The sequence below is a fragment of the Taeniopygia guttata genome, chromosome 2, assembly GCF_048771995.1.
Source record: "Taeniopygia guttata chromosome 2, bTaeGut7.mat, whole genome shotgun sequence".
Classification (NCBI taxonomy): Eukaryota; Metazoa; Chordata; class Aves; order Passeriformes; family Estrildidae; genus Taeniopygia; species Taeniopygia guttata.
Genome location: NC_133026.1, coordinates 27,129,415 through 27,141,659, shown reverse-complemented (window position 1 = coordinate 27,141,659; position 12,245 = coordinate 27,129,415). Strand labels below are relative to the sequence as shown.

Below are 12,245 nucleotides of genomic sequence, written 5' to 3'. Positions count from 1 at the left end.
GAGCAATTTTGGAGGAGTTGTTGTAAGAAGCTTCCAGTGATGTACAGTAAAAGTATAAAAGGCTGTTAGTAAGAGTTAGCAAAAACTGGCTTTCAATTAAATTTTTGAGGACTTCCAACAAGTTAGTAAGCACTCAATACTTCAACAAAATATACAAGTGTCAAGTGAAAAAAAAAATACAACAAATGCTTTAACAGAAAATTATGCTGCTAGTACCAATCTGGATAATCAATCACACACTTATGCAGGTAACCACCTTGACACAGGTCTATGCTGCTGCTATGCTGGGCAATGTTACGCATTAGAAATTACACTTCCTTTTCATAATTATTTTAGTGTGATTGAAATTTTAGTTATTTTGAAAAGATAGGTGATCACTGATTGTACTATAAGATGGGAGGAACTGAGTGCATTTGAATAAAACAGAATTGGTGAAGCACGACTCCAATTATTTGTATACATCAAAATTGCCAAATCCTCAGCCCACTGCCACGTTTTCAAGATTTCTACCTCTTGCACTATTAAAATTAACTTTTGCTTGTGTAAAAATCATCTCTTCACGGAGTCTTATAGCTGGGCAAGACACTACTTGCTCTAGCTGGATGTCCGGCTGCTGCTCTCTAGGATAAGCAACAGACCATGTCACTCCTCAGCTGGGGTGAGAAAAGACGATCCTAGATGACATGTATGTATTTTGCACAGTCACAGTCTGGGATCCTCATTTGTGTCCCACTATTGCATTTAGTAAAAACCCAGTCAGTAGCTTCACAGCTTATGTAAGAGGAGAAAAGGTGGATCTACGACAGAGTTAGTGAATACATTCCATAACCTTGGGAATTAATAAAAAATAGAAGTAGGGATATCTAGCATGAACAAAAACTGAGAATTCTTATATGACAAGTGTTTTGTGCATCCAGGAATTGTGACTGAACAGCATCATGACTGTTCTCAAAATCATCCACTCAGATGACTGCATTCAAAGAATAAAGCGCAGTTAGTTTTCACATCAAAAAAAACAAAGGACCCTTCTACTTCAGATGCAAGGAGTTACTTTTATCCTCTAAGCACTGCTGTCATATTAGCAAAAACACCCTAACTTTAGTCATGTGTGGTAGGGTGGAGAACTGACCATTATTTAACTTAGTCTTCAAAAATAAGTAAAAAGTATAGACAACTTTAAAGCATTTTTTAAATTACAAACTGAAGCAAACAATTTTCTCAGAACACTTTTCTGAAACTATAAATTACTAGATACTGTATATTTTCTGTCAAAATTTAATTACTTGCCTATAAAGTACTGCCGGAAGTGTAGATGCCTTTTGTGTTCCTCCTTCCTTTTTACTTGGTTTCCTTTCCTTAGGAGCCCGTAAAATTGCTGGTATGTTCAATTTCTATTGGATTTGAAGAAATGCAATACACATGAGTCTTGACACTTTTTTCAAGAGTATTTCTCTAATCTCAATGCATGAAGAATAAGACACATAATGAGCGGGAGATTGCTTAGCTAACTATTTTACAGACAACACATTTATCCCAGTATGATTCTGTAACATAAAATAGTCTTACAGTCATTTTTTCAAGTCAGTAAGAAACACATAGAAAAACTAGCTTTTAGAATTTTTCTTCAAGCTTCCAATATAGGGATGGACAAGGATCCATTTCTCTAGGCATCTGAAACAAGTAATGGCAGATTCATGAAAGTGGCAGAATACTTAGATAGTTTATTTTCCCCAGCATCACAGCTACAGTGGTGCTCGACAGGTTAATTAGAAAAATTATCTTATTGGACCAAGCCCTTCACAAAGCAGATGAGACTCTCGTTGGGTTTCTACTATCTGCAGTGTGCTGGCTTCTCAGACAGCAACCATCTATCAAAGTCATTTCTCAGCAGCCCCATGGGTGTGCATCTGTTCAGCCAACTGGAAAAAAATGTCATGCAAGCTGTGTAAATGAATTCTGCTCAGCTTTCCTTTCTTTTTTTTTCCAAATTGAGTAACATTTGCATCAGGAAATATATATGCGAATACTTACTCAAAGGAAGGAAAAATAATCTTGGCTTAAAAGATATGTTGTGCAAGAATTCTTCTTTGCAAGTAGGAGAGATAGGCAGATAAATGGAACTAGTAAAAGGTTGCATATCTTAGGAACTATTACTGCATAAAGAAAGTGTAAGGCTCGTTTTCAGAACAGCAGCACAAATTCAACAATAACAAAGGGCATACCAAAATTGTGACTAATTCTATGTCTCTATGTCTGCATTTCCACAGTGAACAGTTTTGTCAATCTTAAATCATAACTGGAAAACATTGCAATCTCCCTCTCATATCCAAAATGTCAACTGACATTTAATATCTGACATAAACAAATATTAAAACACTGCAAAAATCTTCACTTCTTTTTTCCCGTATCAATGGGAACAAAGACAATTGCTGGCAACAGCAAGTAACCCAAATCTTCTGTTGTCCTAGATATTTATATTCATTTGATCAAAATATTCTCCTCTGCCTAGTTACACATCATTACATACATCCTGCACTTAAAAGGATTTTTATCTTACAAGAGCCATAAAGAGTTAACTTATCATTTGAAGCCTACAGTAACTAAAGACAACTGGAGACAAAAACAGTCTTAACTCAAAAACAGGATTAACTCACGCTTCATGCTAAGGTTCGTCACAAATGACAGGTCAATCACTTATAACAAATGTAAGAATTTTACAAACAAGTACACTATTAAAACAACAAAATAAAGCTACACATTCCTAGTAGGTGGTTTGCAGAAGTCTAGGTACTCCAATCAGGAAGCTTTATCCCCTGAGTAAAGCCTGGGTCTGATCAAATCAAATAAATTTATTCGGCCATAGAAGTGGCAGAAACTAGAAGACCTATTCTTGGAAAACCTGCTCTGCTGTTTTATTTCTGTAAAGGGGGACAAAGAACCAACCAACCTGTCCAATGATTCTACCCAGCAGAGCCCAGATTCCTTGCCCTTCATTTCGCAGTTTTCCATTCATATTTTGTAGTTCTTCCAAGGACTCACACAGCTGAAAAATTAAAGAAAAAAAATAGGCAACAGGAATGAAAATCCATTAAGAGTTATTGAGTAAAATTTACTCAGCCTCTTACCTACCAAGGGTGCAATAATTTATTGTGGGATTAGAAAAAGAATGAAACTCATATCAATATAGCTGAGATCAGTATAACCATTCATTAATTTAACAGAAATAAAATAAGAACCCAGAGCAACCCCTTCTTTTGTAAAGTCTGAAGTATTTCAGTATGGACATATGAAACAGTAAGGTTTCATGAAGTCAAATGGAAAGCAAAACTAAAATACAGGACCATCTTAAATGTAATGCCCACACTACTTAGGCAGCAAGATTGTAACAAGCGAGCATATAAATTAATCAAAATTCTCTTTTACCACACTCACATAAAAATAAAATTTAAAACTAAAAGCTGTAAGCAAAAAAAAAAAAAAAAGTTTCTTTTTCTTCTGGAAATAATTGTTAGGTTGTGTACTTTGGGAGGTAACTCTTAATTTGGTTAAAAGCCCCAGGCACAATTTCCTTTCCCTTTATCATCTCTGGGCAGTTCACAAGGATCTGCTGCTACATTTTCCATATTCTCTCATTTAAAACACACACCAAACAGTTCAGGAATTAATAGTAACACCATTTTTTGTCATCATTAACTATCACTTAATAGGCTGTTGAATTCAGCAAGAACTGCAGCATGTCATCTGTCACAAAAGATACAGTATATCTATGTTTCAAAATAATATTAAAATAAATATTTATTTAGTAAAAATGCAAAAAGTTCTTTTTTAATCATAACAATGAGTTAATAAAAAATTACATTAGCAATATTTTGGGGCAGCAAAGCCATAATTTATGGGTTTGTTATACCTTAAAAATTTGTTATACCTTAAAAAACACGCAGAGGACACTGAGGATGTTTGAATACTGATTATTTCTCTCTGAAAAATTTGTCAACTCATTAGACCTAAGCCAAACTGGAGCTGCAGTTGACATAAATAAATAAATAACACTCTTGAGTATCATAGATTGCCAGTAATCAAGTGTGGCTACAAGCAGAGAATCATGCAGGTTAAAACAGGTCCATTTCAAATTTGTTTCTGGAGCTCTCAGTAGGGACAGTTAAAGAACCTGTGTCCACTCAACATATCACATTTTTGAAATTGATATTACTTGTATGGGAGAAGACAGACTACTGAATATTTTTAAAAGAAAAAACACATCTTTAAATGTTACTTTTAAAAGCTCAATAGTTTATATATTACATTTTCCTCCGATACTTTTTCCATGGAAAGAAAAATGCTATCAAAGTTAATTGCAGCAATACTAAAATGGTACAATGGTGTTTATCACCCCTTTTTCTTTACCTTATTATATTCCACATGAAGCTTTTCTTGCTCATTTTCTAACTTATCCTTGATGTTCTTCTGTTCAGCCATATTCTCCTGGATTTGAATCATGCGCATATTTCTCTCTATTTAAAAGAAAATGGTATTATTTCCTATTCTTGAATATACATTTTCAAGTTATATGGACTAAAAAAAAAGTGATGCAATCTAAAGTAAAAAACTATAACAATACAAAGACACAAAACTATGGCCTAGAGGTTTAATACATACACTGAGTAGAACAAATAGTCATAACATTTGTATTTTTCTGCATAAATATTATAGTTGTTTAAAAGATTAATTTTGATCAGCATCTAGCAAAGAGTCAAAAAGTCATGCTATTCCACATAGAAATGGAAGAGAATTTAAGGAAAAAATATTATACCAAAAGTCACCTAATCCCTTCTTAAAGACTGTTTAGTCTCCTGTTTATATTTGAAAGATTTTATTATTTTCTTAAGTGCTTTTAAAAAAAAAAAACACTTTGTGTGTAAACACAGACTACAAGCAACAATATACCTGACCTAAAATGAAGTCATATTCCACAATTTATCTATTATAAACAATGAAATACAACGAAAATAAAAAAGCCAATGAAATAGCATAGCACAACGCAGCACAGTGGTATCTTTTCATTGAGAAAAATACACCATTTTCACCCTTACCAAGGTAATAATTCACAAAGTCAGCAGTGAGAGCTGGTTGTTTATGTTTTCTTCTTCCATCAACACTGGAACTTGTATCTGAAGTATCCACTGGGAAAATGTCTGTGCTAATTCCCATCAGCTCAGCTTTGCGCATGAGCTTCCGTATGGCCGAAGCGCTGCTGGTGAGCGGCCGCGGCAGCTTCTCCCTGGGAACCCAGGCCTGGGGCCTGGTGGTGCGTGCCAGCTCCGCCTTGGCACGATACTGCTGGAGCCTGGCATTGATTCGAGCCTGCAATTATGAATTCCACAAATTAAAAACATCAAGGAACGATTCAAAATTAGTTTTGAGTTATGGTTTGGAATACAACCGCCTTTTATTTTCATTTTAAAAGCTGAGCAATGTAATCAATGCCATTTTCACACCAGAACTCTACAACTCAAGAAACAGACATTGATACAGACATTCCATTTTACTGCAAAGTGCACACACAAATGACACTATCCTCTCCATAGGTTTAGGTTTTGGAGCTATGTACACATTTCTTGATGACATTTCCCCATTGATGAAAGCAACAGATGACTGCCGGCTTTGAGACAACCCCTTCTAATAATGATATTTTGATGGGACTGTGAAAACTCACTACTGATAGAAGCTCTGGTTGACCTACCACATATGCATTTAGATACACATTAAATTGATATTTATGTGAGCAACAAAAGTTGATTAAGAGTGTTTGTACCATATTTGACATACTTTTGTACAACTCCTTTCTCAATGCCACTTCTCTTTATAAATGTTAAACTTGTTGATTATAATTTGTCAAGAAACAACCCAAACAGAAATGAAGCAGACAAGAGAAGCTCACAATGTATATTGTTGATGACATCTGTATATTTGTGACCATCTGGGAGATCTACCCCAAAAGATCTAGCTGTTACTGACAGCTGGAAAATGTTGTCTTGAGGGAACTCTATGAAGTGGCAATTCTGGCAGAAACTGACATCAACATACAAACCTTCAGAGGTAAAACTCCAAGTGACTATCAGCTAGAAGCTGTTTACATGCCTGCACAAAGAAGAAACTAAACTAATGTGACTGCCCTACCATATGGTGTAAGATACTCCTGAGACAAAAGCAAAAGGTGTGCATATACATACACACTGTGGTTAGGGAACATCTCTGATTTCAAACAGAATCACTGAAGGTAGTATTGCAGACAGTTTAACACATTACCTTACTAGGTCTTGAACATGAATGACCAAGAAACAAAGCAAATATAGCTCACAGGCCAGCTCTGACCGCAATGGCTTTTTTCTTGGACCCATAGCAGCAGACAACAGGTCCGCCTACAGCCACTGCTGTACAATACCAAAGCCAACAACAGTGAAAACATGTGGTTGTACAAAATGTATAAACGCCATCATACTTGTATCAAGGTGCCCATGACATCACGTCAACCCCACCTGCAGTTTTCAAAAGTCATTCTTCAGTTTCAAAAAATTTAATCTAAATACTTTAGATTTAAAAATTGCAGGGTCTTGATTTGGGGAAAATAGGAGCGAGAAAGGGAAATGCTGGGAACTTATCAGCATTATCAGCACTGCTTAATACATGCTCGAAAACAGAGATAATAAGCCCTGTTGGATCCAAACTGATATTGCACAACCAGCATTCACCATTCTATTGGTCAGTGTTCATATTATTGTAATGTCTCCATTACACACGTGCATTTCACATAACTGAGAGTCGAGTATATTCAGCAAGAATTATGGAACCAGTTTTAAATCAAGATACATGAAGTTCAATACCTCAAAATATTTTATTCACAATTCTTCTACTGTACAAATTTGCTCATGCTCATTGTCAATAGCACGGATCATTTTAAATTAATATTCTCCTATTCAAAGATCTCTGAAGAACTGGAAAGGCCAGATTTTTTAAAATAAAAAGTTTGATAATATGAAACAATATTTTCTTATCATTACACTATAACTCTCACTTCAGGAAAAAAAACACATAGTCCTCTCCCATAAATTATTTCCATTATTTACAGCATCTGCTACTTTCTACAAATAAATCAGGCAGGTTTTGTTTAGGTAACAAGCTGCTTTTCTGCACAGGTGTGATTTTTCCACGGAATGCAGTTCAGTCTAAGCAGTGAAGCAAACTATGCTAGAAATTGCTCAGAATCAGAAAAAATAAATGAAGGATACACATTGAAACATGAAAGTATGTAGATACCCTCAGAGGGATTAAAACCTTTGTATTAACAGGATTTTTATCAGTTGAGCTTCTGCAATAACTAAATTTTAAATGGATCTGTCACTAGACAGGGATATAAACTTGCCTAAGGCTTTCAGACAACTCCCACGCAGTAGCACAGACACACTTCTTTGCATACATTATTTTTTTTCCTAGGAAGTCTTTACTATGAAAACACCTGGCACACAGAATTCCACTTAGACCTATAAAATTGGAAATTCAGACAGAAATAGAAATGCCTAATTTTTTCTGGCAATTTTTCTTCAGAATCTTGAAGAAAATGTTAAACAAAATCTATGAATTACAATGAAAAAGTAATTACCAATTTTTTACCTCAAAACCAAAGTAATACTTTTAAATTCAGAAAAGCACAGATACTTGATATTTATTGAAATAGATATGTAATATATATGAGATATACCTATATCATATATAGATATAATTGTTCTTAGAGATCAAACCCTACAAACAGTTACGTGTGCTGTTAAATGACCATGCACTATTCTACATTTAATTTTCTACTACAATAAAACTTTTACCTTCTCTTAATTTCTGTCTTGTTTACCAAGGATTATTAAATACAGGGGCACAAATACAATACCTGAGCTTCTGGTGAAAGCTGCTTTTCTCTTTCCTGCAAGGACATTTTACAGTAAGATTGTAAAGCCAAGTAGTTCTTCCGCTTCCATTTTCTGTCTAACCTGTCCGCATGCTGTTTACAATAAGCAAAAAAAGGGTCAGCTATATCCTGTTTCAAAAAAAACAAAGGGGAAGGAATGAAAATAGAGTGAGACAAAGTAAGGCCAAAGGGCTCTGAACAGCACAAACATTCTGGCAACCAGTTCACATGTTCAAATGGGCACGTTTTTTAAAAAAATCAAAAGTATGTTTCTAAATCAATTTTGTCATGTTGATGTAATTTCCAGTATAAGGAGTTTTTCCATTGTTTTTATTGCATGATCCTAAACGTTTTAAATGCATTAACGATTTAACTCTCTCCTAGTCAATCTCTGTACTATGTTTGCATTCCCAGGAAAAAAATCCCAGCAAAATAAATTATTAAGTACAAATCCCTTTAACATATAACATGTATTAATCTCCTGTTGATTCACTGTGCCTTTTAAATCAAATCCTAAAAGTACTTAATAATTCTGAATATTATCAAATGCAATACATTTGGTTTCTCTAATGTTTTTCCAACCATTTTGGTGGCTATACCCTCACATTTAGAGATTTATCATCTCTCAAATGATTTTCCCCCATTTTTTTATTCCATCATATCTGCACACTATCATGGTTAGGTTTATAGCAACTACTAACACCCGCAAATCTTGCAGGCAGACTACAAATATCTAAGCCAGGAGGGGCCATGGTTTGAGAAATACGTTTCATTGCCTTTGTACTTTCAAAAGTGTACAAACATCATAAATCTACAGACTAAGAAAAACTTAAAGCAGTCTTCCTTCATAAAGTAATACAAATATTAATAAATTACCTGCCTATCAAATTTCCCTTTATTCCACATATAAAACATAGAATAATAAAATTTACTCTGACTTTCCTTACAAGCGCATTTTATTTTAATTTAGATTTTCATAGTATGAGATGGCTTACTTTAAAAAATAGCCATGCCCTAAAATGAGATTGTGCGAGATCTTGAGAAGGTGTGAGACCTTGACTAAAAATTTGACTGCAGACAACATGTAACAAAATTTTAAGGTGGAAAGGAAAGCAGATACAAATGTCCAGAGGGGATTCACAGTGGGCATTTAAAGATTCAACCAAACACATAATCTATTAAGAACAATAACAATGAGGCAATGTGCTATCTTCCTATTTATCAGTCCAACAGAAGAAAGTATTTTGTGATTCCTTCATGAATCCCTTAGTGGTCCACTGTTTTCAGAAACAAAGGTGTCGAGATCGACAGTGAAAGTAATGTTTTTGTGTTACCTCTACTACTTCCTAAGGCAACAAACTATATTGTGTAGCCATGAACATGATAGGCTTAATCAAATTATATGTATCAGGACGAAATTGGACAATAAACTTATACCATAAAAATGAATCAGGAAGTAGGAACTTAAAGTATGAATTGCTTTAGATCATATTACAGGAGAAAAACTGTTAAGAAAAGATATTAAGAAGTTATCAGGAGGTTATAAATACTTGCTTTTCATTTTGATTCCAAAGATTAATGTTACCACAAGGAACGTCATATCTATGTAATACCATTTGAAGTAAATACTGGAAAACACACATGAAAAAGTGACATCAGAAATGCTTTTGATTTCTCAAGTTTCCTATTCGGTATGAAACAGAGATTACTGTACTACACAAAAAGCTAGCTAAGTATGTCGCCCTATGTGAAGTTCAGGAAATAGAATTCCTGTCTGTATTGGCTGACAGTCTGTTAAGCCAAGTCTGTGTTAACTTTCTCTATCCTTTTTTCCAGTTTCAAAAGAAGCTCAAAGTTGGACAATTTGTTGAAGGGCTCTCCCTGTACAGTTCCTTTACCCAGCCTAGGCCTTGTTACCTACTTAAAAACTTTGTTCAGGACCTGTGAACAAAAAAGATACCGTTTCAGGTCATCTCCATAAGCTTTCATTAGAGATCTTTTATTCTATCCTTTCCATGCCCACCTCTTCTGCTGCTGCTTCTGAGAGGAGGCCTTCCTTCTGAGCACAGGTCACATGGAAATAAGCTCTGCACATCCCAGCATCACAACTAATGCATACACCAGTTCTGGCAAAACGAGGATCTTCACAAAAGCTGCATTCCTTCATAAAGACAAATGGAAAAGACCATAGTAAATATTTCAGGCACACTTTGACTAATATTTGATAATTTATGTAATATATATATATATATATATATATATATATATATATATATATATATATATATATATATAAAAAAAATTTATGTCATATAAACCAAATTGGTAGGTGACTCCTGTGTGGTACAGAAACCAAGTATGCTCCCAATGGCTGACACTACCTAAAGTTCCCTGCTTTCTCAACTCCCACTATTAATTACATTTTTGAAAATAGTAATGTGCTTAAATTTAAACAGCATCTTGGATTAATTTTTATATAAATCTCCATGTATTGCATTCCCCTTCAGCAAAACAACTAAATACCAACAAAGCAATTCAAGTACAATTAATTTTATAAGCACGGTATAAAAAAACCACCACTCCTCAGCAAATGTTCAACAAGTTCAGAGGACAAACAACAATAAAAGAGCAGCACTCTGAATGACTAAAAATCATAGATAATTATGTACATGTCCTTTGATAAGCAATGACCGAGGAGTAAACATGTGACAGTGCCAAAACAAATACTCAAAAAACATAAATATCAGTAAGAAAGGTTGCAATTCACTTAATTAAGTAACTATGGCTTCAGATACGTGCGTTCTAGGCACAGTTACTTGCAAAACAATGAAATTACATCCTCTAATACAACCTGAAAAAAAAAACCAATTAAGTTATTTTTGAGTCAGATAAATTCCTCAATCTCCTTCACCACAATTTCAAACCAAATCCCTGTGCCAGCAATCTAGAGAAATGAGCAGATAAGCAGGAAATGGGAACATGCCCTGCTTGAGCAGTGCTGCTATCCAGTGCATAAAGATGAGCTAAAATTACACAGGCATGCATTTCCTAGACTCCTACTTGCTGAATAGAAAGCAAAGCCATCTACCACCTAAAGAAAATATCTCCATGCAGAAAGTTAAACAACAGACGGGAATGGTAAGGAAAACTCAGTGACTGAAGAATCTCAAAACATCACATGTGCTACACTAGAAGGGCACCATTTAGCTGTGTAGCTGCAACACCTAAATAAAAAAACTATTATATTAAGCTGGTTTTGAAGGGGGAACATAGCAAAATAAGCTGTTAACTTCCACATTTAATATAGCAAACAACATTTACAGCTTTCCAACAGCAATGAGTCCTCTTCACATGTACAGTTCACTTTCACCTTACTCACAGCAAGACAAGATGCCCAAATTCTTTACCTGATCCTATACATCACTCATGTTATTAAAAAAAAAAGAGTATGATTAATTTCAACAACAGTTGATAGGGTTTGGTGTGCTTGCCCCTCCTTTTACAAACATTTCTAAATAAGGCTAAATGTCTCAGCAGGCCCAGGCTCCTGATACAGGTATGTTGTACATGGGCAACCCATAGTCTTTTCATCTGTCTTATGTATTGTATGCACTTGAATGTGCATTTTGCATTCACTGTAAGTGCACTACACGTTTTCATTTAGTATTCTATTTAACAAGTAGAAAAAAATCAAGAAAACAAAAGTCACTTGGCAGAAATGAAGCTTTAGAGCTGCAGACTTAGAAACAACCACCTTCCCTCACACTGGCCTTATAGATATGGCTTCTCCACACTGTCTCCATTAGTCATACAAACAGTATTTAGCAAATTAATGAGTGCTGTCCTCTGCCCACTGCAGTGGTTTTCTGTATGGTTTGTTAATGGTTAATTTTGATCTGGCCTGAAAACATTTACATGTAAAACAATTTTAACTTTAGAACCATGTATCAGTTCACTTTGAGGGTCCTGTGTTGCTGTGGATTTTGGTTAACACTGCTTTGGAACAGCCTGTTGTATGCATACTAGCTTACATATAACCTCTACAGCAGTTCTTACTGAATGTACATTTGCCCATTTCTTGGGGCAGATGGGAAGTTGCATTTTATTCTATTACATGTAAAATATAAAATACAGCCACTTGCTGCCACTACATCTCTTCTAAACTTACCTTTGCACCATACTTGGAATAATTCATTTCTGTTAGTGTTACTGGCCGCAGTTTGTCAATATCTCCAAATGCCACTCCTGGAACATAGAGGGCACAAACAATGTGGACCCACCTAAAACAGTG

The 12,245-nt window shown here is 34.9% G+C and overlaps 1 protein-coding gene across 1 annotated transcript in view; it reads right to left on the bottom strand.

The window, feature by feature from the left end:
• The window catches only part of PHF14 (PHD finger protein 14), a 157,298-nt gene that overhangs the window by 112,427 nt on the left and 32,626 nt on the right, over positions 1-12,245 (bottom strand). The window contains 7 exon segments of the mRNA XM_030264726.4: positions 1,288-1,391; positions 2,948-3,043; positions 4,405-4,511; positions 5,091-5,361; positions 7,937-8,083; positions 9,978-10,115; positions 12,123-12,234. Of these exon segments, the coding sequence (XP_030120586.4) occupies positions 1,288-1,391; positions 2,948-3,043; positions 4,405-4,511; positions 5,091-5,361; positions 7,937-8,083; positions 9,978-10,115; positions 12,123-12,234 (975 nt within the window).